The 27,239-nt window shown below is 43.5% G+C and overlaps 3 protein-coding genes across 4 annotated transcripts; 2 read left to right on the top strand and 1 right to left on the bottom strand.

Moving 5' to 3' along the window:
- The first annotated feature begins 12,412 nt into the window (after nt 1-12,412).
- On the top strand, nt 12,413-13,846 carry LOC123042426 (WUSCHEL-related homeobox 4). Its single transcript, XM_044464881.1, has 3 exons — nt 12,413-12,754; nt 12,855-13,133; nt 13,404-13,846. The coding sequence occupies exons 1-3, from the start codon at nt 12,500-12,502 to the stop codon at nt 13,581-13,583; spliced, it is 714 nt and encodes a 237-aa protein (XP_044320816.1). The 5' UTR covers nt 12,413-12,499; the 3' UTR covers nt 13,584-13,846.
- A 3,698-nt stretch (nt 13,847-17,544) lies between these two features.
- Nucleotides 17,545-23,312, top strand: LOC123047122 (uncharacterized). Its single transcript, XM_044470615.1, has 2 exons — nt 17,545-17,902; nt 22,863-23,312. The coding sequence occupies exons 1-2, from the start codon at nt 17,564-17,566 to the stop codon at nt 22,974-22,976; spliced, it is 453 nt and encodes a 150-aa protein (XP_044326550.1). The 5' UTR covers nt 17,545-17,563; the 3' UTR covers nt 22,977-23,312.
- On the bottom strand, nt 18,160-23,505 carry LOC123047121 (filament-like plant protein 4). Of its 2 annotated transcripts, none has more exons than XM_044470613.1 (5): nt 23,307-23,505; nt 21,883-22,024; nt 21,660-21,789; nt 19,510-21,503; nt 18,160-18,913 (listed from the first exon to the last, which is right to left on the bottom strand). In XM_044470613.1, the coding sequence occupies exons 2-5, from the start codon at nt 21,973-21,975 to the stop codon at nt 18,428-18,430; spliced, it is 2,703 nt and encodes a 900-aa protein (XP_044326548.1). In that variant the 5' UTR covers nt 21,976-22,024; nt 23,307-23,505; the 3' UTR covers nt 18,160-18,427. The 2 variants fall into 2 exon arrangements, with proteins under 2 accessions (XP_044326548.1, XP_044326549.1); XM_044470614.1 differs by having other exon boundaries at nt 18,160-18,910.
- Nucleotides 23,506-27,239: the final 3,734 nt, after the last annotated feature.

The following is a 27,239-nucleotide window of genomic DNA, read 5'->3' as shown; positions in this document are numbered from 1 at the left end:
TATTCTTTTCTTCTTCTCCTCTTCTTTTTCTTCTTTTTTCTTCTTCTTATTTATTTCTCCTCTTCTTCCTATCCCCTCTTCTTCTCCTTTCTTCCTCTTCTTTTTTCCTTTTTCCTCTCATTCTTTTTCTTCTTCTTGTATTGCTTGTTTTTTTCAAATAATGTTCAAATAAAAATCTATGAACATAAAACATATATACACGCAGAGAACATATATACATTTTTATAAAAATGCAAAAAACAAAAAAAATTATTTGCATATGACCATACATACATTTTTCTTTGCATATGCTTTGCATATAAACATACATACATATAAACATAACATACATACATATAAACATAACATATATATACACAGAGAACATATATACATTTTTATAAAAATGCAAAAAACAAAAAAATCTAAAAAAAGACATATAAACAGATATACACATATACATATATACTCATACATATACACACATAATCAGGAAAAAAACTATATTTGCAAAAAAAAGGGGGAAGAGGGGGGCGGTGCCGGCCCTGACCAAAGCGGCGCGGGGCGAGGCAGAGGCGACGGCGAGGCAGAGGCGGGGCGGCGACGGCGTCGGGACGGCGCGGCCGGGGTGGCCCGCGGCGACGGCGTCGGGGCGGCGCGGGGTGGCGACGGCGTCGGGGCGGCGCGGGGTGGCGACGGCGTCGGGGCGGCGCGGGGTGGCGACGGCGTCTGGGCTCGAGGGCGCGGCCGGCGACGGCGTGGGCTCGGGGGCACGGGCGACGGCGACGGCGGCGGGGCAGCCTGGCGGCGTCGTCGGGGGGCAAATGCGCGATGAAACTGAAAATTTTCACAAGTGTTGTTTATATACACTGAGCATTAGTCCCGGTTGGTGGCACCAACCGGGACTAATGCCCCCCTTTAGTCCCGGTTGGTGCCACCAACCGGGACTAATGCCCCCCTTTAGTCCCGGTTGGTGCCACCAACCGGGACCAAAGGCCAATTTTCAGCAGCCCAAAGGGCGGGAAGCGGCGGCCTTTGGTCCCGGTTGGTGGCACCAACCGGGACTAAAGGGGGGCATTAGTCCCGGTTGGTGCCACCAACCGGGACCAAAGGCCCCCTTTAGTCCCGGTTGGTGCCACCAACCGGGACCAAAGGCCTTGTGCTGCCCCGCGCCAAATGTTTAGTCCCACCTTGCTAGTTGAGAGGGAGCCGCACCAGTTTATAAGGTGCGGTGCGGCTCCCCTCTCGAGCTCCTCTCTAAAGCAGGCTTTCGGGCCTAACTCTGCCATCTGTGCTTGTGGGCCTACTGGGCCTTCCACGGGCCTGAATCCTGGCCCATAGGGTTTCTAGTCGTATTCAGGCCGTGGGGGCCCAGTAGGTGGCATTTTTTTGTTTTTTTGTTTTATTTGTTGCTTTATTTAGTTTATTTTGGTTTTGGTTTATTTTTCTTTTGGTCTTTTGCTTTATTTTTTAATTCTTTTTGCTTTTAGTTTTAGAAAAATTATAAACTTTCTGTTAGTGCCATTAGTTTTCAAATCTGAAAACTCTTTTTTTGTTTTCTTTGTTGCTTTATTTATTTTATTTTGTTTCTACTTACAACAAAATACTTATTGTTGCTATTTTTATTTTTTTTCAGTTTTTTGTTCTGTTTTCTGCATTATTTAGTTTTTGTTGTTTTTTGCTTTATTTTTTAATTCTTTTTGCTTTTAGTTTTAGAAAAATTATAAACTTTCTGTTAGTGCCATTAGTTTTCAAATCTGAAAACTCTTTTTTTGTTTCCTTTGTTGCTTTATTTATTTTATTTTGTTTCTACTTACAACAAAATACTTATTGTTGCTATTTTTATTTTTTTTCAGTTTTTTGTTCTGTTTTCTGCATTATTTATTTTTTGTTGTTTTTTGCTTTATTTTTAATTCTTTTTGCTTTTAGTTTTAGAAAAATTATAAACTTTCTGTTAGTGCCATTAGTTTTCAAATTTGGAAACTCTTTTTTTGTTTTCTTTGTTGCTTTATTTATAAACCGGTGTGAGCGCCCTTCGGTTGGCGAGGTTTTAAAATTCATAGTTTTCAAATGAACTCTGAAAAAGTTGGCATAGCATGTGCATGTACAAAACGGACAATGGTATCATACTCGTCTGTTACAAAGTTGGCATGTTATCATCATAATAGTTGCGGGAGAAAGTCTTCACTTTTTCTTCGCTTGTGTCGTTTGCTTATTGCGCCGTAACCATGGATAATCTTCATCGTTTATCAGGATGCTTGGGTCAGCCTTGACTTTGAAGGGGGGAATTTCATGAAACTTTTCATACTCTTCAGACATGTCTGTCTTGCCCTCCACTCCCAGGATGTCCCTTTTTCCTGAAAGAACTATGTGGCGCTTTGGCTCATTGTATGATGTATTCGCTTCCTTATCTTTTCTTTTCCTCGGTCTGGTAGACATGTCCTTCACATAGATAACCTGTGCCACATCATTGGCTAGGACGAACGGTTCGTCAGTGTACCCAAGATTTTTCAGATCCACTGTGGTCATTCCGTACTGTGGGTCTACCTGTACCCCGCCTCCTGACAGATTGACCCACTTGCACTTAAACAAAGGGACCTTAAAATCTACTCCGTAGTCAAGTTCCCATATGTCTGCTATGTAACCATAATATGTGTCATTTCCATTGTCGGTTGCTGCATCAAAGCGGACACCGCTGTTTTGGTTGGTGCTCTTTTCATCTTGGTCAATCGTGTAAAATGTATTCCCATTTATCTCGTATCCTTTCCAAATCATTACAGTCGAAGATGGTCCCCTGGACAACAAGTACAGCTCATCACAAACAGTGCTGTCACCTCTGAGACGTGTTTCCAACCAACTGCTGAAAGTCCTGATGTGTTCACATGTAATCCAGTCGTCGCACTGCTCCGGGTGTTTGGAGCGCAGACTGTTCTTGTGTTCATCGACATACGGGGTCACCAAGGTAGAGTTCTGTAGAACTGTGTAGTGTGCTTGAGACCAAGAATATCCGTCCCTGCATATTATTGAGTCCCTTCCAAGCGTGCCTTTTCCAGTCAGTCTCCCCTCATACCGCGATTTAGGGAGACCTATCTTCTTAAGGCCAGGAATGAAGTCAACACAAAACCCGATGACATCCTCTGTTTGATGGCCCATGGAGATGCTTCCTTCTGGCCTAGCGCGGTTACGAACATATTTCTTTAGGACTCCCATGAACCTCTCAAAGGGGTACATATTGTGTAGAAATACGGGCCCCAGAATGACAATCTCGTCGACTAGATGAACTAGGACGTGCGTCATGATATTGAAGAAGGATGGTGGGAACACCAGCTCGAAACTGACAAGACATTGCGCCACATCACTCCTTAGCGTTGGTACGATTTCTGGATCGATCACCTTCTGAGATATTGCATTGAGGAATGCACATAGCTTCACAATGGCTAGTCGGACGTTTTCCGGTAGAAGCCCCCTCAATGCAACCGGAAGCAGTTGCGTCATAATCACGTGGCAGTCATGAGACTTTAGGTTCTGGAACTTTTTCTCTGGCATATTTATTATTCCCTTTATATTCGACGAGAAGCCAGTCGGGACCTTCATACTGAGCAGGCATTGAAAGAATATTTCTTTCTCTTCTTTCGTAAGAGCGTAGCTGGCAGGACCTTCATACTGCTTCGGAGGCATGCCCTCTTTTTCGTGCAAGCGTTGCAGGTCCTCTCGTGCCTCAGGTGTATCTTTTGTCTTCCCATACACGCCCAAGAAGCCTAGCAGGTTCACGCAAAGGTTCTTCGTCACGTGCATCACGTCGATCGAAGAGCGGACCTCTAGGTATTTCCAGTAGGGTAGGTCCCAAAATATAGATTTCTTCTTCCACATGGGTGCGTGATTCTCAGCGTCATTCGGAACAGCTAGTCCGCCGGGACCCTTTCCAAAGATTACGTGTAAATCATTGACCATAGCAAGTACGTGATCACTGGTACGCATGGCGGGCTTCTTCCGGTGATCTGCCTCGCCTTTGAAATGCTTGCCTTTCTTTCGACATTGATGGTTGGTCGGAAGAAATCGACGATGGCCCAGGTACACATTCTTCCTGCAGCTTGCCAGGTATATACTATCGGTGTCAAGTAAACAGTGCGTGCATGCGTGGTATCCCTTGTTTGTCTGTCCTGAAAGGTTACTGAGAGCGGGCCAATCGTTGATGGTCACGAACAGCAACGCCTTTAGGTTAAATTCCTCCTGTTTGTGCTCATCCCACGTACGTACACCGTTTCCATTCCACAGCTGTAAAAGTTCTTCAACTAATGGCCTTAGGTACACATCAATGTCGTTGCCGGGTTGCTTAGGGCCTTGGATGAGAACTGGCATCATAATGAACTTCCGCTTCATGCACATCCAAGGAGGAAGGTTATACATACATAGAGTCACGGGCCAGGTGCTGTGATTGCTGCTCTGCTCCCCGAAAGGATTAATGCCATCCGCGCTTAAAGCAAACCATACGTTCCTTGGGTCCTTTGCAAACTCATCCCAGTACTTTCTCTCAATTTTTCTCCACTGCGACCCGTCAGCGGGTGCTCTCAACTTCCCGTCTTTCTTACGGTCCTCACTGTGCCATCGCATCAACTTGGCATGCTCTCCGTTTCTGAACAGACGTTTCAACCGTGGTATTATAGGAGCATACCACATCACCTTCGCAGGAACCCTCTTCCTGGGAGGCTCGCCGTCAACATCACCAGGGTCATCTCGTCTGATCTTATACCGCAATGCACCGCATACCGGGCATGCGTTCAGATCCTTGTAGGCACCGCGGTAGAGGATGCAGTCATTAGGGCATGCATGTATCTTCTCAACCTCCAATCCTAGAGGGCATACGACCTTCTTTGCTGCGTATGTACTGTCGGGCAATTCGTTATCCTTTGGAAGCTTCTTCTTCATTATTTTTAGTAGCTTCTCAAATCCTTTATCAGGCACAACATTCTCTGCCTTCCACTGCAGCAATTCGAGTACGGTACCGAGCTTTGTGTTGCCATCTTCGCAATTGGGGTACAACCCCTTTTTGTGATCCTCTAACATGCGATCGAACTTCAGCTTCTCCTTTTGACTTTCGCATTGTGTCCTTGCATCGACAATGACCCGGCGGAGATCATCATCATCGGGCACATCGTCTGGTTCCTCTTGATCTTCAGCAGCTTCGCCCGTTGCAGCACCATCGTGCACATCGTCTGGTGCATCTTGATGTTCAGTAGCATCACCGTATTCAGGGGGCACATAGTTGTCATCGTACTCTTCTTCCTCGCCGTCTTCCATCATAACCCCTATTTCTCCGTGCCTCGTCCAAACATTATAGTGTGGCATGAAACCCTTGTAAAGCAGGTGGGTGTGAAGGATTTTCCGGTCAGAGTAAGACTTCGTATTCCCACATATAGGGCATGGACAACACATAAAACCATTCTGCTTGTTTGCCTCAGCCACTTCGAGAAAATCATGCACGCCCTTAATGTACTCGGAGGTGTGTCTGTCACCGTACATCCATTGCCGGTTCATCTGCGTGCATTATATATAATTAAGTGTGTCAAAAATCATTACAGAACATCATGAATAGATAATTAAGTGACCAAATTAATAGAAGTTCATCATCACATAAAAACCAAAGTAGATACATAGTTCTCATCTAACAACATAAAGCTCTGCAGAGCATCTAAATTAATTAAACCATACATTGAAACTATGTAAAACATTTCAATGCGAAAACAAATGCGATCATAATCGCAACCAAGGTAACAACTGATCCAACGGCATAATGATACCAAGCCTCGGTATGAATGGTATATTTTCTAATCTTTCTCATCTTCAAGCGCATTGCATCCATCTTGATCTTGTGATCATCGACGACATCCGCAACATGCAACTCCAATATCATCTTCTCCTCCTTAAGTTTTTTTATTTTTTCCTTCAAGAAATTGTTTTCTTCTTCAACTAAATTTAAGCTCTCGACAATAGGGTCGGTTGGAATTTCCGGTTCAACAACCTCCTAGATAAATAAAATCTATGTCACGTTGGTCGGCATAATTTTCATAAACATTAAATGAACCAATAGTTATGAAAAGATAATATATACCACATCTGAATCATAGACAGGACGAGGGCCGACGGGGGCGGATACCAAAACCATCGGCGCACTATATAAGATGCAATAATAAAAGTAAGAAAATAATACAAGTATCTATCTAAACAAACAAGTAATAATATTTTTCCTTTCAGAAAGAAGATAAGAACAAGAGGCTCACCACGGTGGTGCCGGCGATGAGATCGGCGCGGGTGATCGACAGCGGTGAAGACGGGGACGGGGCGTGACGGACCGCTAAACCTAGATAAATATTGAGGAAAATGGAGCTTGGCGGTCGAGCTTGGAGAGGAGAAACCTTAAGTAGTGTGGCTCGGGCATTCCATCGAACACCTTGTGTGCATAGGAGGTGAGCTAGAGCACCACCAAGCCCTCTCCCCCTCGGCCAGAAAAAACAGAGCAGTGTGCTCTGCTCTTGCGCGAGGGGCTATATATAGGCACCACTATTGGTCCCAGTTGGTGGCATGAACCGGGACTAAAGGTAACCCTTTTGGTCCCGGTTCATGCCACCAACCGGGACCAATAGTGGTGGGCCAGGAGCCAGGACCATTGGTCCCGGTTCGTCCCACCAACCGGGACCAAAAGGTCCGGACGAACCGGGACCAATGGCCCACGTGGCCCGGCCGGCCCCCTGGGCTCACGAACCGGGGCAAATAGCTCCATTGGTCCCGGTTCTGGATTGAACCGGGACTAATGGGCTAAACTGGCCTGGACGAAAGCCCTGTTTTCTACTAGTGCTTGAAGATCAACCTAAGTGTGATGATAGACTGTACTTTGTTCAAACTGGTTGGTGTAACTTGGACCTAGAAGCTTTTGCACTAGATCAACTCAAGCATGGCTATGCATGCGCGGATAGAACTAATGAAATATCCACATCAGGCCATAGGCAAGATATCAACACCTTGATACAGTCTATGCATCATTTTACATGAGCATGCAGATATAATTAGCTTTTTAGTTGCTCCCTAGCAGTTAAGGGCATGTTTGAAACGTAGGATGGAGGTAAAATAGGAATAACAAAACTACAGGAATAAAATGTCATGCCTTGCGAATTCCTACAGGAATCTGAAAAAGCACGTGTACTGTGTGTGTGTGTGTGTGAGAGAGAGAGAGAGTGTGTGTGTGTGTGTGAGAGAGAGAGAGAGAGAGGTTGAATTTATCAAATGAAGTGAAATGAGGTTTGGGCAAATGTTTAGATCCTCCAAACTAAAATGAAGGAATAATTCCTATAGATTTTTTTCTAAGTAAGTCATGTAATCAAGGGCGCCATAGGAAAAAAAACACCATAGGATTCCCTTCATATGAAATCCCTTTGTTCCAAACGGGGCAACCAGGAAGGCAACATTCTTATTAAGCAAATTTGGACCATTGATAAAGGTAACATCATAAACTCTAAAACCCAACAAATGTGATCCTTAACTTCTAAAACCAGTGATATACCTCAGCACACACAAAATAATTAGTATGCCTAATGAAGGGGTGGTGCTTCTGCACATGAAACCGGAGATAAAACACAAACTCGAAACCCTTTTCAAACGTAATTATAAAATAACTAAAAATAATATAAAGTGTCTTAAAGAAATACATATTTATAAATTTAGGATATATAGAGAGAGAGTTGAAAGAGCAACCAAAAGAAAAGTAAATAAGATATTAGAAAAATTGAATGCAAAAATCTGAATTGGTCAGGGAAATCAGGAACGTCTGAAAATAGTTAATGTGTAAATATTCATGAAAAATAATCGTATTTTTTTTCATGAATGTCTTAAACTTAATATTTGTTCCATCATAAATTTCAAATATTTATGTTCAAACTTTAGATATTTACGTCTTTTTTGAAAGAACTTTAAATTTTGATAAATCCCCCCCCCCCCTATATTTCATTTTCTATTCATTTTGAATTGACTTGTGAGAAATGACGAACACATCATCCAAAAAATCTCGTATGGGCACATGTTGTGGGAGCAAATTTGGTCGGACCATTTAAATGTTGCGAGTCAAGTTTATCTAATTTTAGAGTTTAAGAACCAAAGTTAGATTTAACCAAAAGTTGAGGGATCAAATATTTAATTTTACTTGAACTGGTCCCAAAGTTCCTCTATCTCACCCCCCTGAATTCGAAATCGTCCAATCATGTCCTACCATTATTACTTTTTACTTATGAATAATGTTTCCTCCTCCTCGAACCACTTACAAGATCTGTTCGGCATATGCTACAATTTAAGTAAAAAGGTCCATGCCAAATCATCCCAATAACCCTTCACGTTCATCAATAGCAAGGCATACACAAGGAAATAAAAGCAATAATTTGTGGATGCAAATCCAACTTTTAGAACAAAAGCGATGAGAACTAAACATATTCGAGGAACTGGTTGTTACGCAGCTCCTATTATTTTATCCTAGCATATAAGCATCTCCAAGGTTGTCCCTACTCCTCCCCTATTTGTTCGGTCCGGACTAAAAAGTTCCAACGACGTCCCCCACTTCTCCCATAATTGTTTCAGCTATCTAGAATCCCAAACTTCGGTATCACATCAAAGGGAGAAGTGGGATGTCTGGACTGTATGCCAAGTTAACACAAAAAGCTAAAGCCCACCTGGAACCCTCCCCGTCACCCACTTACATTTTCCTTTGTTATCGCCGGCCGTTCGAATGACGAATTCGTCCCCCAGTGGCCCCCCTTCTCCGCTCAGGTACGCCCCTCAACATGCACAAACATGCTAGACAGTAGACACCTCGCACACCAAGAGTGTATGGTGAAAGGATCAAACATGGCATTTTGCTAAAGATTTTTTCTTCAATTGAGGGAAACATCTTAGATCCAGACGATGAGTACTTCAACAATCAATTCTGAATCTTCGCCATCTAAAAGACAATTTGAATGGAGAATTAGTGATGATGACGTTGAGTGTCCTTGAATCATTGTTGATGGAATACGAGCATGTTCACAACTTCAAGGGTGCTATGTCGGAACTCATGTTTATTCATTGGTGTGGGGCAAGGGGCCATGTTGATCTATGACGATTGTTTTCACGCTTATCCGACATATTAGGGAGGCTTTTTTCGTCTCTGATTATGGATGCACAAACTTTTTTTTCTGTAATGTGGAGGGTGTGAATGCGTATGATGATTACTTCACGCCGATGAGTGGTTGCACCGTGCTGCCTGGGTTCTCTGTTCTCCAGAAATGTATTGTTGTTATCAGAATACTTGCAGACGTCGGTGATGAGTACCTCCGATGTCTGAGAGCACATGCCTTGAAGCAATGGTCAGATTCGCTAAAATAATCGTAAATATATTTTTAAAAGAGTACTTGATAGAACAAAATGCCTAGGACGGCCTGACTTTTGGTACTTGAAGAAGCAAGAGTGTTTCCACGACATGCTTGGATTCCCGAATGGCATTCACTGGCAATGGAAGAAATATCCATATGCTTCGCAAGAGAAATGCAAGGGTCAAGTTGGAAAGCTCACCATCACCTTTCAAACAGTTGCATCACAAGACTTATGGATATGCCAACTTGCCAGGGTCTCACAACAACATCAATGTGCTCCAACAATCTAAATTGTTTGCAAGGATTTTTTTTGTGGCAAAGGTCTAGAGTGCAACTATCAGCTCAATGGCGTGATTACACCATGGGGTGGTACCTTGTTGTTGGTATCTATCCTCAGCGGGCGACGTTTTTCAAAACAACCTCCCACCCACAAAGTAATAATTAGTCTATGTTTGCCGACATGCAAGAAGGTGGGAGAAAGAGCGTGAAGAGGGCATTCGGAGTGTTACAAGCTCTTTTGCAATTGTTCGTGGACCTGCTTAAAATTGGGATCCCAAGACACTGTGGGAGGTGATAACATGTTGTGTGATCACACAATATTATTGTGGAGGATGAGGTGACCTATGTGATGTTGATTTTGAATTCATAAAAGAGACTATCAAACTCCCACAACAAAGCATGACTGAGTTTGGAAATTTCTCAAGAAACATCAGAAAATTCATGAACAAAAAAAGTGGATCAACAACTTTACAATGCTCTACTAGAGCATGCGTAGGTGCATCATGAAAACCAATAGAAGACCATCTCTGATTAAATTGATTTTAAGCTTGAACTATATAATTTGAAACTTTATGTTTGAATTGTGATATTAATCTTTGAGTTATTGTTGCACTGTAATAGATGTCGTTGAATTATTTCACGAAAAATCAATGTTTTTATTTGAGTGAAAAGTGGAATACTTCAGGTTGAAAAGTGGGACGGATACGTGGGGAAGAAGTATGGGACTCAAATGGGTACCACTATACATGACGGAAACAAATCCGAACGTGCCCGGGAAGAAATAGAGGGGTGTAATTTGACCAACTCACTTGAAGATGCCCAATGTTCGACCCTCTCCAACAAAAATGTGTTTTAGTGCTCGAGCTGACGAGCTCCATGGACCTTGTTTAAAAAAAATCAAACACTGTTCCAAATTCCAAAAAATCTGGAAAAACAAATTTTCATAGATGTATACTGCATGTGTGCAAATTTTTATGGTAAAATGCCATGACAGATGAGCTACAAAAACTGATAAATTGTTGATTTTCAAAACAGTATTGTGTGCACTCCACTGTTCACTTTATAAAGCCAACTGTTTCACTTTTTTCTGTAGCTCCCGAATCAATCTATTTTCTCCTAAAAGTTTACACACCTGTAGTATACATCCATAAGTCAAAGTGGAATTATTTCAGAATTTTTTGAAATTTCTTTCAAGAGACTGAAATTTCTACTCCCGGGTGCGGGTGCACATCGATTTTTTTAAACAAAATAAAAAAACTGAAATTTTGGGACGTCAAACTAGATCAAAAGCTTTAGCTTCTTGCAAAAATTCGTGAGCAAATAACATTCGAGGAGCCTCGCCAGAAATAACAAAATCAGTGTTCAAAGTTTTGTGCACTTTTGAGTAGTGATTTTGTTTTCTTTGTCTGGGCTCCTCGAATGCTATTTGGTCAAGAAAGTTTGCAAGAAGCTAAAACTTTTGGTCTAGTTTGATGTCAAAAAAATTCAGATTTTTTTTATTTTGTTTTCAATCTTTTCCGCATGTACTGTTCATGCGGGTGCACCCGGGAGCAGCCACACCTTTCTGAATTTTGTGACCAAATAACATTCGAGGAGTCGTGACAAAAAAAAATCACTGCTCAAAAGTGCACAAACTTTGAACGCTGATTTTCTTATTTCTGGTGAGGCTCCTCGGATGTTATTTGGTCACAAATTTTTGCATGAAGCTAAAGATTTCGATCTAGTTTGATGTCCCAAAATTTCAGATTTTTTTGGTTTTTTTTAAATCGAACATACTGTTCATGCGGGTGCACCTGCACCCGTGGGTAGAAAATCCAGTCTCCAACTTTGAAATGCAAAATATGAATGTTCCAAATAAAGGTCTCCATGGAGTTGAGCTACGACCAATGCATATATATATATATATATATATATATATATATATATATATATATATATATATATATATATATATATATATATATATATATATATATATATATATGGAAAATCCATCCTACCACCCGGTGGTAGTTACCCCACATGTCTTATATATTAGGATGTGGTACTATATATACTATTTTATTATTTTAAATATGTTCGTATACTATATCTAACATATTTCAAAACAAGTTACATGAAAAAATTGCATATGAGCCCATAATTTTTGTTATATTTGTGAAATACGTACATATTTGTACGTAAAAAAGAGCATACTCAAAAAATGGTACATACTATCTAAAAATTTGTATATATACTACCTAATCATGTTTATATACTACATACTCTCGATTTCGACAGATACTACATACAACATACAAAACGCAAGTGGTGGTAACTACCACTGCTTGTAGCAAACATTGTGTGTGTGTGTGTGTGTGTGTCAGTGTGTGTGTGAAGATGTTGCCTCAGAGTTGCTTTAGAACCATGCAAACCTACACTTAAGAAAAAAAAAGAGAAAATTTCCAATATATATTTGCTTGTCAATCGATCGATCGTACGTCGTGAATTTGGACAGGAAAAGGTGAAAAGAGAGCTCCATGCGAGAATTTTCACCTTTACTACAGCGCCTGCATTCCTTGTCTCGCATGATTACCAGACGCTGACGCCTTTCATCACCAATCTCCACACCACATTCCCTGTCGCGCGCGCCCCCCATGAAAAGCTCCCGCTTTCCACTGTTACCTCGATCTCGCACAAGCCAGCACTCAAACCCTCGCCACCTTTACCGCCTGTCTCCCCATATATAACCACCCGCGCCAGGACGACGTTGCTCGATCCCGATCTCGACCTAGCCCCTCTAGCCCTGAGCCAAATCTTCGTCCCATTCCCCGTACAGACTTTGCACTAAACTATACACCTGCACCTGCAGCATGAGGGTTCACCATCTGCATGTGCCCTCCTACCTGGAGAAAGCGGCCTCGGCGTCTTCTCCGTCGCCGGCTACGGCACCGTCCACCTCTCCTCCCTCGGCCCTGTTCCCTTACGGGGCCTTCCAGTGCCTCCGCCCGCTCGCGCCCAAGATCTCGCTCCCGGACCAGCCGAGGAAGCTGGTCGCGCCGCCCGACGTCCTCGGCCGCGTCAGGAACGCCACCAAGCTGCTCAGTTGCACCGTCAGAAACCACACCGTACGCACTTAACTTCAGCTCTGTCTATTGAAGTGGTAGCTGGCTATGCATGTCCGTGTGAAAGGCCATGGGAAGTGACCATGTGAAAATATACTCGCAGGTGCAAGTGCCGGTGGGAGGGACGACGCGGTGGAACCCGTCGGCGGAGCAGATCAAGGTGCTGGAGGCGCTGTACCGCGGCGGGATGCGCACCCCGAACTCGGCCCAGATCGAGCGCATCACGGAGGAGCTCGGCAGGCACGGCCGGATCGAGGGCAAGAACGTCTTCTACTGGTTCCAGAACCACAAGGCCCGGGAGCGGCAGAAGCAGAAGCGCGCCGCCCTCCTCACCCTCAGCACCCTCGACTCTTCCTCCCCGCCTGCAACGGCGACGACCAAGGTACCTAATTAACAAGAACCACACGGTGCAGTTAGTATGGTTATTACTACGTAATGAAAAAAATAGCGCGCTACAGAAAATAGTGTGGCCCCCAAAAATATGTTATTAGCGTGCTATAGCGTACTATAGCGTGCTATTAGCGAGGCATTGTACATTGATTTATTTAACGAGCCAAATCTCTATATGCTATAGCGTGCTATTAGCGGCCCTATAGCGCGCTATTTTTTCCCTACGATATTTACAGCTACGATGTATTTGGTCTCTGTGTAGGATGGAGCAGGTGATGATGAGAAGGAAGCTTGCGACGATGAGACGATGAGGTGCAAGCGGCGGTGCAGGACGTGGGGCGATGGGCATGGCGACGCGGTGGCGGAGGTGGCCGCCGACGGCTGCACGGATAACGTTACCCTGGAGCTCTTCCCGTTGCGTCCGCAGGGGAAAGCTGCGTAGTTGTTGACTTCGTCGTACCTGCTTGTGTAGACACTCCGTCTTGCATGCATCCATGCATGGAGCCGGTTTTCATTGGGAAAGCTTTTCTGATTTTTTTGCGTGCGTTTCTATGTTTGGGTTGCCTAATTAAAACATGCATAGTTGTGGTGTCAGCAGTTTCCTACTAGTGGAGTATGTAGTATTCAAGAGAGTAGTTCTTACTTCACTTGCGTTCATTTGAGTTAAGAGCTTGATCTACATCTAATAAAGCCATCTAATCAACATATAAGACCAAGGCAATATGTAAATTCAGTCAATTAGATTTTGATTATGATTCACGAGCTTTACCAACACGTGGAAGCACGTGGAAACAAGTTTGCCAAATTTATGTAGTAGCTCTACACCCCACTCTACATATATAGGATAACTAACTTTTGTGAAGATTTGTCATACGTTCACATTAGGATATATGTCTGGTTAGGCCAGGTCACATGAGTCATCATCCATAGTACTTACACGTTAGTGGAGATAATAGTTCAAACAATTTTGCTAAGTCTCAGTCGACTAAGACTTCGTTATGTCTCAGTCAATGCTATATTCCTTTGATCTTGCATGAAGATTCATACAATTTTTTTTCAGTTTTTCTTTTCATTTTAGTCTCAGTCGACTGAGACCAAGTCACACCTTAGTTCAAATTTACACCAAGCAGACCATGAATGGTGAGCTACCCCCCCCCCCCCCCCCCCCCCCCCCCCCAAAGTTTCACCAAAGAAAGCTTGTAAATACCAATAAGGTGATGGTTTGGGAAATAAATTAAGTACTAGCTGTAACTAACCATGAACGAAATGTTGTGCTGTTATTTCTCAAAAAAAAATTGTATTGCTGCATATACTTTCTTAAGAATGAGGTGTATACTCCTTCCGGTCATTTTTACTTTGCATATTAGGTTTATCTGAAGTCAAATTCATCAAAGTTTTACCAAGTTTATACAAAAAAATATTAACATTCACATAACAACACCAATATCATTAGATCCATCATGGAGTATATTTTCATATTATATTTATTAGGTATTTAGATGTCAATATTTTCTAATATAAATTTGGCAAACTTAGCACAGTTTGACTTCAGACAAATCTAATACGCGGAGTAAAAATGACCGGAGGGAGTACGTTAGAACTTTTTTTCCCTCTTGCATCGCAGATAATACATACACTCCATCATAGAGAAAAGCGGTAAGTTTGGGGCATGCATGATACTATTATCAGCGTTCCAAATCATGATGTATGCATATGCGTGTAGCGTACACCAGTTAAACCAGGCCTTTTGCGGCAATTATACCGAGAGCCGAGCGTCTGAGCAAGGCTTCGGCGCCAGCTTTATACATTGCTTGCTTTAAACATCTACGGGAGTGTGTGTCGAGTGACATCACGGTCATGATAGCGCGAGAGACATGCTTGATCGTATGCCAATGATATTGAGTAGAGTTGCATGCATGATCGATCAGACCGTACGTACGTACGTCAGACCTAGTAGCTTTGTATGGCACTGTATCTGAAAGACATATATAATACGATGCCTATATGAAAAGTTTCTCGTACGTTACTGTGGTGCATTATTTCCCCTGCAGCCCGGCTAAACTAGCGACGTGCCCCTGTACATTATATATGTGCAGTCAGTGAGTACAGTGCATTGCAAACATTGCAGGTGAGGTACGGTGCGGGGAAAACGATGTGGGTAGATTGACAACGAGGCCGACCGTTAAAAGACGCCCTGCAGCACTGCACTGCGCTGCGCCCTGGCGCGTGAGGCCAAGGCGTTGCACGCTGACGAAAAAGACGATCGGCAACGGCGACCGAGGGAGGTAGCATGCCATGCATGGCCCCGGCCGTCCAATCGGCCGGAGGGGACGGCCGTGGAGGCGTGAGACAGCGAGGGAGCGAGCAGCCGGGTACATGGTGCATGCGGTACGCGCGCGCGTCGCTTTTGTCGCTCTTTTCCGAGACTCGCACAGTCCGGCCAGCCGCGCCCCGCTTTTCCGCGAGCTTTTCTCTCCGACGGGGAAGGGCCCGGCTCGGTCTCGGCGTGGACGTGCGCCTGGAAAACGACGACGCAGGCGGGGCGCCGGGTGGGCCGCGCCGGCGCTGTGTGGTGTGCGTGCCCGTCTCGTGGGGTGCCGGCCGCGGGCCACCGCGCAGGCGGCAGGCCCCGTCGTGTCATGCACCGCTGCTCAGGCGGGTCTCAGGCCACGCTCTGTTGCTCAGGGCCTCAGGGGCCACCGCGGCGGCTTTCTACTGCTGGGAATGTGGGTGGGTCGGCTCCTCGGGTTCACTCCGGTCCGGTGTACGCTTCTGTACTCGGGTTTCTTGCTGCCTTCTAGTCTCCTACTAGTAGACGAACTCAAATGGGGCTTTCAAAATACAGTTAGGAGGCGTTTGGTAGACTGCAGCAATTTCGAAAGGTTGTACTCCCAAATATCATCATCCAAACTTCAAACAAAGACAGTAAAACAACCATTTTAATTAACAGTTTCATTTAGTGTTTAATAAGCAAAACAACTATACTTAACATGAACTACTTAAAAGTAAACAATGTCCATCATTGTTTAATAATCAGTGCAAAATTACACTAATAAACCAGACATGACTATTAAACATGGCACACCAGTGTTTAATCGGTTACATTACACTAATAAACACAACAGGAACTACTTAAAAGAAAATAATGTCAATCAACAAAACATGAACTATTAAACAGTGTGGTGCAGTGTTTAATACATCACATTACTAATAAACACAAAAGGATCTAATAAACAAGACATTGTTTAATCCATTACATTACACTCATAAACATTCGCTAATAAGCAAATCAATAGCTTATTGTTTAATAAATATTCACTAATAGACAGAACATTGCATTTTGTCTAAATTAAGAGGTAGATTTCTCTAAATTAACAAATCTCACTATTTATTTCCTAATTTATTTATACACACCAAGGCTATGAACCCAAACTCTAGAACGACACACGCAATCTACAACTAATTGAAACACTCAAATTAACTATGTGCATAAATTCCCCATGAATATGTTGAAGCGTAGCCCTAGAATCAACAACACGCTAGGTTTTTGGATAGAAAGCTTACTCGACGTCGTCGAGTGCCAAGGCCCAGCAATGGCTTCCCGTTGGAGTCACTTTGATAGTCAGGACTAGAGAAGATGCTGACGCAAACTCGAGCGACCACTGCGGCCTCGAGGTCTGTGTCGGCAGGGTAAGGTTCGAGCTCGCACCCTCCTCCCACATAACCCTAAAATGTTTAAACAAGTACTTGACAAAATGTTCATCATGTATTTGAAAAATGTTCGTGGTGTATCAAAAAAAATGTCTAACATGTATTTAAGAAAATATATCATGTATTTTAGAAAAAAATGTTTGGGGTGTATCTGGAAAATATTTCACATGTATTGAAAAACTTTCAACATGTGTTTAAAAAATTGTTCAATGTGTATTTAAAATAAAATCTTTGACATGTAACAAAAATGTTCAAACATGTATTTCAAATATCCATCATATATGTGAAAATGTTAACATGTATCATAAAAATGTATAACATGTATAGAAAAAAGTACAACGTATATTAAAAAGTCAACATGTATTAGAAAAAATTAAAAAAGAAAGAAAATAGAAAATAGAAAATAAAAGAAAGCCACTGAAAACCATAAAGAGAAACAAAAAAAACCGCGTGGAGCCTTCTACAAATCGGCAAAAATCAGTGAAAGGTTCCACGAACCGGTGTTCAGGACCTTCCCCAAACCGTTTCACTAGACGCGGTACCACTAAGTCAATGCAGCAGCTCACGCCAGCGGCAAGGCGCAGCTACATTTCGCGATAAGCGAGACATACTACTACTAGCATAGTACTGTACTTATTAGGTCTTCAGTTTACAGCCTACTACTAGTTTCTTTATTAGGGTCCTTACTACTACTAGCTGGGCCATCGCGGCATGGGCCTTTTGTCAATTCCACCTGCAAACCGCCGTCGCCGCCGCTCCACATTGCCGCCGATTCACCGCGCACCCCGCCGTCGCCGCCGCTCCACCGTCTCCCTACTCCCCCCACTTCTCTTCTTCCCACTGGAATCGGTTCCCTCGGCGCTGTCCCGACCCCGGCCGGACACGCTCCTCCTCGATGCCGCGCGGCCGTCGGCGACGGCTGAACTTGCGGAGCGCGTGGCCGCGTCAGCTGGACGACTCCACCTCCACCCCTCCCAGCGGAAGGGCGGCCGAGGACGCGATCGCGGCGCCGCTCACTTGTCCGTCGAATCCAAGTTTGTGCGGAAGGAGGTCAGTCTGGATCCTCACACTCCCGTTCGAAGTCTGAACATGCTAATTTTACGTCACATGCTTCATCCATTTAATTCCAGTTCTATGACGCTGCTTACAACTTTCACGTCAAAATTGAAATCCTGCCTACCTCGATTGACAGAGACAACGATTATATATGTACATGAAATCTGGCCACTTAGTCAGTTTCAGAAACAAATACACACAGGAGACATCAGCCTTGTCAGTGTCAAGGCATTCAGAACAAGAATCCTTCCTCATAAAGGATGCACATAATAGCATGCTACTAATAAATCAGCCACATCCAAGAGCAAAGACAAGTTCATAGACCTAAGCAACAGGGTAATGATGGCCACAACGCTGAAAAGCACACTAATAATACTGTAATGCATATACGACATCTACACTCAATGGTTCTTCCTAAACCTGACAAGAACACACAGCTCAACAAGCAACCGATACACGCGTAATTTACACATGGAAACGGAATTTTATCATGGATAGTGTCTCCCTTGTCTCCGTCAGCTAAGCACTCAGGACCACCTTTGGTTTGATTATGGCATCCCTTCTCCTTCCTGTCAGGATCCTCTTGAGCAAGTTGGGGTTTCCCCTCTGCTTGCTTGGGACAACTGCGAGCGATACTGGCCTCGCAGCAGCTTCTTTCTTGCAGGTTCCGCTCACGCCGTAAGGTTTGGCAGGTGGAACCACTGGCGTCGGGTGGGAATAACATGATTCTGAATCGCCACCTCCCCCGCCGACAGAAAAATTTCTTTCATGTGGTGGCCTTAGTTCTGAGCATATAATCTCCTTGGTCTTCGGGGAGCTGAGGTCATCAAATCCCCCGTCGTCGACGGCTAGCATCTCATTCAGTGACTTAGACCGAGGTTTTCGCTCCGGACGAACCGAGGTGGCATCCTTTGGCGATGCAAGTGCTTTTAGTTGCTTTCCCAGGCTTAGGATTGTCTCCTGGCACTCGATGAGCTTTTCTGATGCTGTCGAGATCTCCAGCTGCTGTGTGAACAAGGGGATTAAATGTTAACTTAAAAAACTTATTTACTGGTAAACTGACCAAATGAAGGTAATACTAATGGACTAAAGAGCCCTTCAAAGCAGGGTGTAGTGTACTGAAGAAACCAGTAAATTGACTGAATGGATCTGAAAACATGTTCAGTTCTTTCCAGTGGTCTCATGACAAGGGCAGTCAAGATGGTATTTGCTATCATATATGATCAAAAATTTGTAATATACAGCATGGACATAAAATGGCGATATGTTATGTTACGCTGCCACAATGGAAAAAGAATGAAGCAAGAGTGTCATTTGAAATTTCCTTATGTCCTATTTTTTAAATTAGATTTCCTTTCTTTTTTACCGAAGTTACATTTGAGGTTGCGTGCAACTCGGGTTGCTACAAGAATAGAAAGAATGCTATATACAGCTTCACAAAAGGAATTTTTTATACATAATATAGAAAAGACAACATCAATATGGAGCAAATTTCTTGCATAAGACTGTAAATTCAAATATGTATTTTCTTTCTCCTAAAAAAAGAGCTAGGCAATCTTCAAAACCACACGATTCAACAAATAAGATAGCCTGGATCTTACCGTGTGTACATTGTTGTCTTTATTCCCAGAAACACATTTTGGGTCTTCTTCAGTAGAGTAACTGCTTCCCTGTAGATTTCCCTTGTTTGCCTCAGAGTTAGGGATGGATTTGTGTTTGTCAAGTTCACTCACTGTTGATTTACCATCAACACCGTGTGTTACCAGATTTCCTGTTTCTTTCAATGCATTAAGTTCTGCTCGCAAACTTGAAGATGTTCCTTCCGGTGCATGGGATTTAGAGAATGAGACTCCATTCCTTATACTGTCTGTGTCATTATCAGCTTTAAGTCCAATATCCACGGGGCCTGATGCAGAAACTAGTGACATCTGCTCGCTGCTTGGAGTGCTGGGTTCATCTATGCCATTTATCACTTCGACTCCTATTTGTTTGGCTGCAACAATTTCATGCCCATCACCGCTATCTAAACCCAAATGCTTTATGATAGTTTCCCTCATCTCTGATACATCTTGCAGTGAAAAGCAGTGGTTGAGTATCCAATCTAGTGTGAGGCTCACTTCAAGAACAAATCTTTCGACATCGGTATTCCCATACAGAAGCTCATTGCATACAACAATGAAGTGTCGCAGTACACAGGTAAGTTCTGATGTTTTCCATAAGAATGCATGAGCGAAATAACCAGTTATCAGCGTGGATTGATCACCCATGTTGTCACCAGATTGCACGAGTTTGCTACTGTAATCCTTTGACGATCTTTGAATAACTCCCTCGACAAGTTCAATTAACTTCAGGAGTCCCTTCTCAGTCTTGTGCGGGTGAACTTGATTAGTTGTTTCATCGGGACCATCCACTGGAACCAGCTCTTTACCTGCTGATTCGATTGCCTCTCTCTTTACATCATACGATTTTGAAGGCTTATCGTCACATACCATCGCTAGCCTTTCTATTTCTTCAAAGTCATCCATGAAACTTAAGTCTGACATTCCTGTGCTCTTACAAGAAGGTGTAGTCAGCTTCCCCTTCTTGAAATGTTCAAGTTCAGAAATCAAGGCTGACGCCCATGAACCTGAGCAGCTTACATTATCTTCATTGCAACCACCCTCGGTGATAGATGAAAGAGGATTTTCAACCACTGTAGGACTTCTCTTTACCAGTCCCGTGGTAGCTTGATCACCTGATAAGTCTTCAAGTTGAGCTTCAACTTGGGAAAGTTTAGAGGTTGTACGAGCAAGCATAGTACGAGAAAGCTGAAGTTCACCATCCTTTCTAGAAAGAGATTCCTTCATGGCCTTATTTTCATCTTCCGTCACGTGTAGCCTTGCAAGCAATGAAGGACTTACATGTGATGCATTGGAAGAGTTCTGTGTCTGATCATATGAATTGAAGGAGGTAGAATTCAACTTTCCCGTCCTTATGTGTGTTGTACTGCTGCCCAGTGTCTCAACTTCACTTCTCATTCTAGCAACGGCAGCTGGTCCTGGCAGCCTTTTACGCACCATCGAGCGCAATCTCTTGCATTCTTCTTCTAGCTTAGTAATCTTCCTTACGTTTTCAAGATGTTGTTTGTGTGAAGCATCAGCAGATTTGAGATTGCACTTCCTTTCCTCACTACGAATATCAAGTTGCTTCTGCAGCATGCAAACTTCATATCTAAGAGAAGAATTTGACCTCTCCGTTGACTCCAGTTTTACTGCAAGGTCCTTCAAGTCTGACTCTTTCACTGCATTTGATTCAGTTAGATCCAAGATGATTTTCTCTTTTGTTGAGAGGATTTCAGATAGTCTGCTATACTCATCGTCCAAGCTAGCAATTATGTTATCTTTCTCTGTGACATTCTGTTCAAGCTTCCAAACTTTATCCTTCTCACAAGAAATTATTTCAGCAGTGTCCTTTATCAATAACTCCCTCTCTTCCATTGCAACATTTAGAGCCTCATCAAGCTGACAAATCCTTTGCTCAACCATGGCTTTCTGATGTAGAGTATCATCAAGTTCTGTCCTGATAGCTATAGCTTCAGCTTCTGCTTTCTCCCAGCCTGGAACATTCATAGCCAAAAGGCGGTTGGTCAGAAATTTAATAGCCGACATATATGCATACAGATACATGCATAAGGTATTTATAGTTCTAGGAAGATAAATCATATGCCCAACTACTTATGAGCATGAACAGAGAGTAATGAATGGAGTAGTACCTAGTATGGCTTCTTCAGCTACTTTTGCTTGCTTGGCTAAAATAGCGTCCTTCTCGAAGCATTCAGCATGAGCAAATGAAAGTTGTTCATTTAAGCCTTGCAGTGATCTCTCCAACCGGGCAATCTTGTCCTTCAGCGTGCAAAGAAAAGTCCAAGCACTTGTTATGAGTTAATTAATAGGTATCGAATAAACTTCAAAATTCTTAAAGTCTAGATGATATACCTCATGTTCCTTTTCTGATATATTGGATTTATTCTTTGCTAGAACTGTCCTTTGTGATGCTTTTTTTCTCCAAAGCCATGTTTTATGGTCCATCGATTGATTCTCTCACTTTATATCAGTAATCAGCGATATGCAAGATTCCCTAGAAATTAGAAGTAGTAGATGCAACATTAGTGGCGCATATCTATAAATACATAGGTGCTACTTGGGGAAAAGAATCAGAAAATGTGTATCAGCTCAACACTGCAAAGTTATTCATAGAAACTATACAATATGATACCAAGTATCATTTCCTCCATAAAGCAAACATATCAGCATCATGTTCGTTTCTACAAATTTGCAGTTGTGGTCACCTAATCCACTGGGCAGGATTAACAATTTCTACTTCTGCCAGCTGCAATGTCCTTCACTTTTAGTGATGCAGAAAGCGACACTTAACTGGAAAAAGAAGAAGCCACAGGGTATATTGAGGTGTTTGCTCAGTTCTATCCCCAGTGCGCCTACCACTTGCTCCAAAAGGTTACATTTGTTAACCAAATGTACTCTATTTCCTTGCAAAGGAGATAGTACAAAATTAGCCATCAGATGCTAGCTTCTTCCAGAACCCAAGTGGGTGGCCGTCCGCTAGCATCGATCCACAACTGTGAGAGCAACCCAGCAGTGAAGCCATTTAACGCCGGTAGGTACGTAGAACATCTATCTAATTAAGTAAGCCAATTACGCCGTCCCAGAAGTCAAAATTGGTAAAAGTATTGTAAGAATAGCATAGAGAGAAAGAGAGGTGCCTCTCCTCTACAAGATTACTAGTGGCACTGAGTGCTTCTCTTTTTATCTCAGTAGAATTACCGGTACTACACAACACAGGCGCATCCATTGATAAGGATGGCGCCTAACGCAAGTACTCTTTCCGGCAACCACAAGCCAACGTTTTATAACCCATTAATGAAGCTGAAACTCTGTTTGTACACCTCTTTCTGCAGATTGGCTACACCAAATCAAGCCCTCAAACAAAGAGCGGACATGAAGAAGCCTCAAGCAAGCAGTTCAACCTTGCTAGAAATACGCACACACAAGAACAGAATTGCCTTCTCTGAGCAGGCGAGAAATTGGCGCAGCAGCCGGCTAGAAAACCTCTGCGCATGCAAGCAACTGGCTACAATTAGCAAGTGCAGTGAAGCAACGGAGCCAAAACCATCGCCATCTATCCCTCCCGGTACCTCCAACCCCTGGCTAGCTAGCTCCAGATATCCAGATAGATAGATATCCCCATCGTTTTCCCAACCACCAAACATGGATTGAGAAACATACACACAGAGGACAAGGGCGGCATGGATAGATAGAACTGATAATAGAAGACAGAGAAAGATTGCAAGAACACAAGGTGTGGATGGCAGTGGCGGAGCTGAGCTGAGCTGAGAACTGACCTTGGTTTGTTCCAGTGAGTGAGTGACAGTGGGTGGTGGCGTGGCTCTGCCGCCGCTTACCAAGAAGGGACTGTTGCGCCGCTGGGTCACCTGTGACCCTGTGGAGGCATCCTATGGTATGGATGGAGGGACGAAGGGGGCGGTGAGTCAGGTGACTGTGTGAGGACAAGGACACAAAGCTATCGTCTCCAGCTTTTTCTGTGGGGCGGAGACGCTGGGTGTCCCTAGCAGAAAGGAAAAGGTGTTCATGGCTGGGCCCTTGAGACGACAAAATTGCTACAGGATGCCAAAAAAGTTGCCTCATCAGAGATTGTAGAAAGATCGTCGTGAGGCCGTGATCGACGGTGGGTTTAAGTGTCGGCGGTGGCGGTGGATGCCGGGGCTGCGTATGTGCGACGACGCTCGGCTCTACATTGATTGATTGCTCGTGTTTTGTTTGGGTTATGGTATCGATTTGGTCATTAGCACATCCATTTACAAGTGAGTACTAACTTAACAGGAAAATTAGATGTTGTATTCCCCCGCAATAAATAAATAAATAGATGTTGTATTGTAGTACAAATGTAATGAACACACAAAGAATACTCTGCGTTTGTAGATTACACAAAGATATATGTGCCTCCACGCAGCATCGTCTTCTTGGGTAAGTGGTGGCGGCAATACACGATGACTTTGGGTTTGCGTCGATGGTCACATGACTCACATCGGCAATGTCGGCGCTTACGCGGCGTGTTCTTGTCGAAGGCATTGCATTGAATATTCTTGGGACGTGCTCTTGGGGTGAAAACCAATGACCTGTTCTTCATCGGATCCAACAATGATGGCACTTGTGCGTCATTTCCTTTCTGAATATGTTGCTTTCAAAGAACCTTTTTCGTAGTCCATGTATTGTGAAGGACGGTGGATGGTTGTCGCTGCTTGTTTGCTGTGTGTTGTTCGGCACGTCGACTCACTTTATTTTTCATTTTTCTTCCTTTTATTTTTTGTTGTTGTGTGCATCCTCAGTCTAGGCATGGTCCGGATATTGTATCATACGGCGGCCGGATATAATATATTTTCTTTGTCCAAAAATGCTGAATTAACTTACGACCACACTGACATAGCTTTACTGTGTCATCTCTTCATCAAGAGTAATCGCGTGATGGTTCACATAGTACACTTTCAAGATTCAGATATAATCTACGGTCAGATAAAATCCAGTGGAGTTAAAGATCACTGAAAATAGGGGAATGTGGGGCGCAATTTATTGTATGGTACCGCTGCTTTTACTATGGAAGCGTACAGCTCAAGCGAGTACAAATGCCATCGGCGCATCAAACCCTTCTGTCGGCCTGTCTCGCGCACCGCCAGCTTGCCCATGGCCCCTCTTTAGTAATGACATGCCTGCCTATGACCAATTGCACATCAATTCCTGAGTGAAACATCACGCGGATTTTGCCAGGTTGATTACATGCCGTCAAAATCTTAAGGATGGCTTCTGAACTCCCATGGATCTTCCTGTGGTGGATTTCTACGGGTTACTGCAGTCTCATGTTTACTACCACGATCTCTTTAGATCACTGCAAAAACCAGAAAAGGCAAAGTAAGGAAGAACATTCTCATTTTACAATGCCTACCCGAAGTCCCTCGATAATATAACGATGTAGTTCAACCTCATCTCGAAAAAAAAAATTGCAGTTCAAAATGCAGTCCAACAATTCAGTAGAAATCCGTAGTGCCATGTGTAAATGGAATGGAGATTGGAAGTGTGATGTTTCGGGCGTAGGGAGACACTGCATTAATTGTGCTGTTTCAATGTTACTCCCTCCGTCCCATAATGTAAGATGTTTTTCGACACTACACTAGTGTCGAAAAACGTCTTACATCATGGGACGGAGGGAGTAATTTTCTTTCCAGTGCTAAGAGGAAGTGGATTTTGTAGGTAGATATTTTTTTGGTTCAAGTACTTGTATTGGTGTGTGTTGAGCATAGTTTTAAATAGCCGGCTATAGCTGTTTGAGGGTGTTGCCGCTAAATGATTTCATGTACAATTTGCCGCTATAGCCAGACTATAGCTGTTTTCAAGGGTCACCGCTAAATGCCACGGGCCGCTATTTAAAACATTGGTGTTGAGTAGCCGGGGCACTCTTTTCTTTTTCTTGGTGCCTCTGCTCACTTTTCATTACTCTCCCGGTCAGTTAATTTCTTTTCCCTCAGGCTGTGTATGATAACACAGTTTGCACTAGAGATATACATATATGCTACGTTGCACCGATACGTCCAAAACCTGTGTATCCCGGTCCTGTACGTCGCCGATACGCCGATACGGCTGATACGGTCGCGATACGTGTATCGCCGAAGTATCTCGTTTTTCGATTTAAAAAAAGAAAAAAAAAAGGCCGATACGCGTTGTACAGAGTCCACGACACGGCTGGGATACGCCAGCCCAGTAGAAAGCCCAGTACTAACACTAACCTATGCCATGCCCGCATCACTCTGTTCGCACGCGCACGGCAGGGGAGAGGAGCGCAAGCTGGCCGCCGCCGGCGGCGGCTGGAGTCGCTCGCCGCCTGGAATCGTCGCCTCCGGCGGCTCTGCCCTGTTGACTCCCCTCGCCGCCGGCTGGAACAAGCTAGCCGCCGCTTGCCTCTTGTACCAAGCAAGTAGATCCGCCGGCTGGAATCAGTGCTTGCCTGCTTTAGTTGATCTATCATTCAACTTTTTGTCTTCATAAATCATTAGTGGTTGCTACTTGCTAGTTGCTCCTACCCGTTAGTTGTTACGAATGGGGCTATGTTTGGGCGTCTGCAAGGACATGGAGTGGTTGCTAGTTGCTAGTACTTTTAGATTACTTGATCTGTTTTGCATACACCATGAGGAGTTGAGGACCTGGATGATCATTCAAGACTAGAAAAGAAAAGAGGCATGGAGGCAATGAGTCAACCAATGGGGTGGTATTTTGATCTCATCTCAGAAATTTTATTATGTTTGTTTTTATTACATGTCATTTTATTAATTATTTATATATACTCGCCGTATCGCGTGTTGTTGTTTTTAGAAATTGCCGTATCCCGTATCACCGTACTCGTATCGCCGTATCGGTGTCGCCGTATCGGTGCAACGTAGCATATATGGATGTGCACGCTTGATCATTTTGTACCGTTAAGATTTTTATACATGATATGGATCCTTCTTTTTTTTGGTTGGTCTATATGGCATGTATATTATTTTTGTAAAATAACCTAACACTATGTTCAGATCATTGTATATTTTATCTCGCGTGTCAATTTTTGTTGAGTTGTTCTCATGTTTCTTCAGTCTTCTTTTCTTTTTATTTTCAGTCCTTTCTTTCACTATTGCAGAACATGCTAGTAGTAGCGGGCGCAAAAAGGTCATCAGTGACGGGCGTGCCTGTCAAGGGCGCCTTCCACTAACCTTCTGCCACTACTAATAGGTCATCAGTGGTGGGCACGACGGGGGTCACTGATGAAGGCTTATCAATGGCGGGCTCTACCTTGCGTCTGCCATTGACGCTGAGTAGCACCAATGGCAGGCGATGGTTCGCACTTGCCACTAGCCAATAAAACATGTGGCAGGCATTTTCTCCCGCCCAACACTGACATGTACTCCATGCTGCAATGAAAACGATGGTGTGGCAGCGTATATTGGTGCCACGACAACGGAAGTTGATGCAAAAGGCGAACAATTAACTGTAAATTGGATCACATCAGAGATAAAATTAACGATAATAACTTATAACAAAGAACGAGAAGTACATTAACAATAAACGAGTAACAAACAATACACGAGTCATCAAATTTAGTGTGCTGGTCTAGTTAAACAACATAATGGGCCAAATTTGTATACTCATGCATGCAAGATATAGGTAGGCTGCAGGTCTTGCTGGTCCATTCTCCTCTATAGTAACTGCTTCTATAAGCTTTGCCTCTCTCG

This window comes from Triticum aestivum, chromosome 2B (genome assembly GCF_018294505.1).
Source record: "Triticum aestivum cultivar Chinese Spring chromosome 2B, IWGSC CS RefSeq v2.1, whole genome shotgun sequence".
Lineage (NCBI taxonomy): Eukaryota > Viridiplantae > Streptophyta > Magnoliopsida > Poales > Poaceae > Triticum > Triticum aestivum.
This window is presented reverse-complemented; position numbering and strand designations above follow the sequence as displayed.

Bases quoted from the DNA above. Each gene is read 5' to 3' on its own strand.
- LOC123042426 (XM_044464881.1), top strand. From the start codon at position 12,500: ATGAGGGTTCACCATCTGCATGTGCCCTCCTACCTGGAGAAAGCGGCC. The intron at 12,755-12,854 runs GTACGCACTTAA...ATATACTCGCAG, and splicing joins GCACCGTCAGAAACCACACC to GTGCAAGTGCCGGTGGGAGG. The intron at 13,134-13,403 runs GTACCTAATTAA...GTCTCTGTGTAG, and splicing joins CTGCAACGGCGACGACCAAG to GATGGAGCAGGTGATGATGA.
- LOC123047121 (XM_044470613.1), bottom strand. From the start codon at position 21,975: ATGGACCATAAAACATGGCTTTGGAGAAAAAAAGCATCACAAAGGACA. The intron at 21,504-21,659 runs GTACTACTCCAT...TGAATGTTCCAG, and splicing joins AGCTGAAGAAGCCATACTAG to GCTGGGAGAAAGCAGAAGCT. The intron at 18,914-19,509 runs GTAAGATCCAGG...TTGTTCACACAG, and splicing joins AAGACAACAATGTACACACG to CAGCTGGAGATCTCGACAGC.
- LOC123047122 (XM_044470615.1), top strand. From the start codon at position 17,564: ATGGGCCTTTTGTCAATTCCACCTGCAAACCGCCGTCGCCGCCGCTCC. The intron at 17,903-22,862 runs GTCAGTCTGGAT...CTCTTTCTGCAG, and splicing joins CCAAGTTTGTGCGGAAGGAG to ATTGGCTACACCAAATCAAG.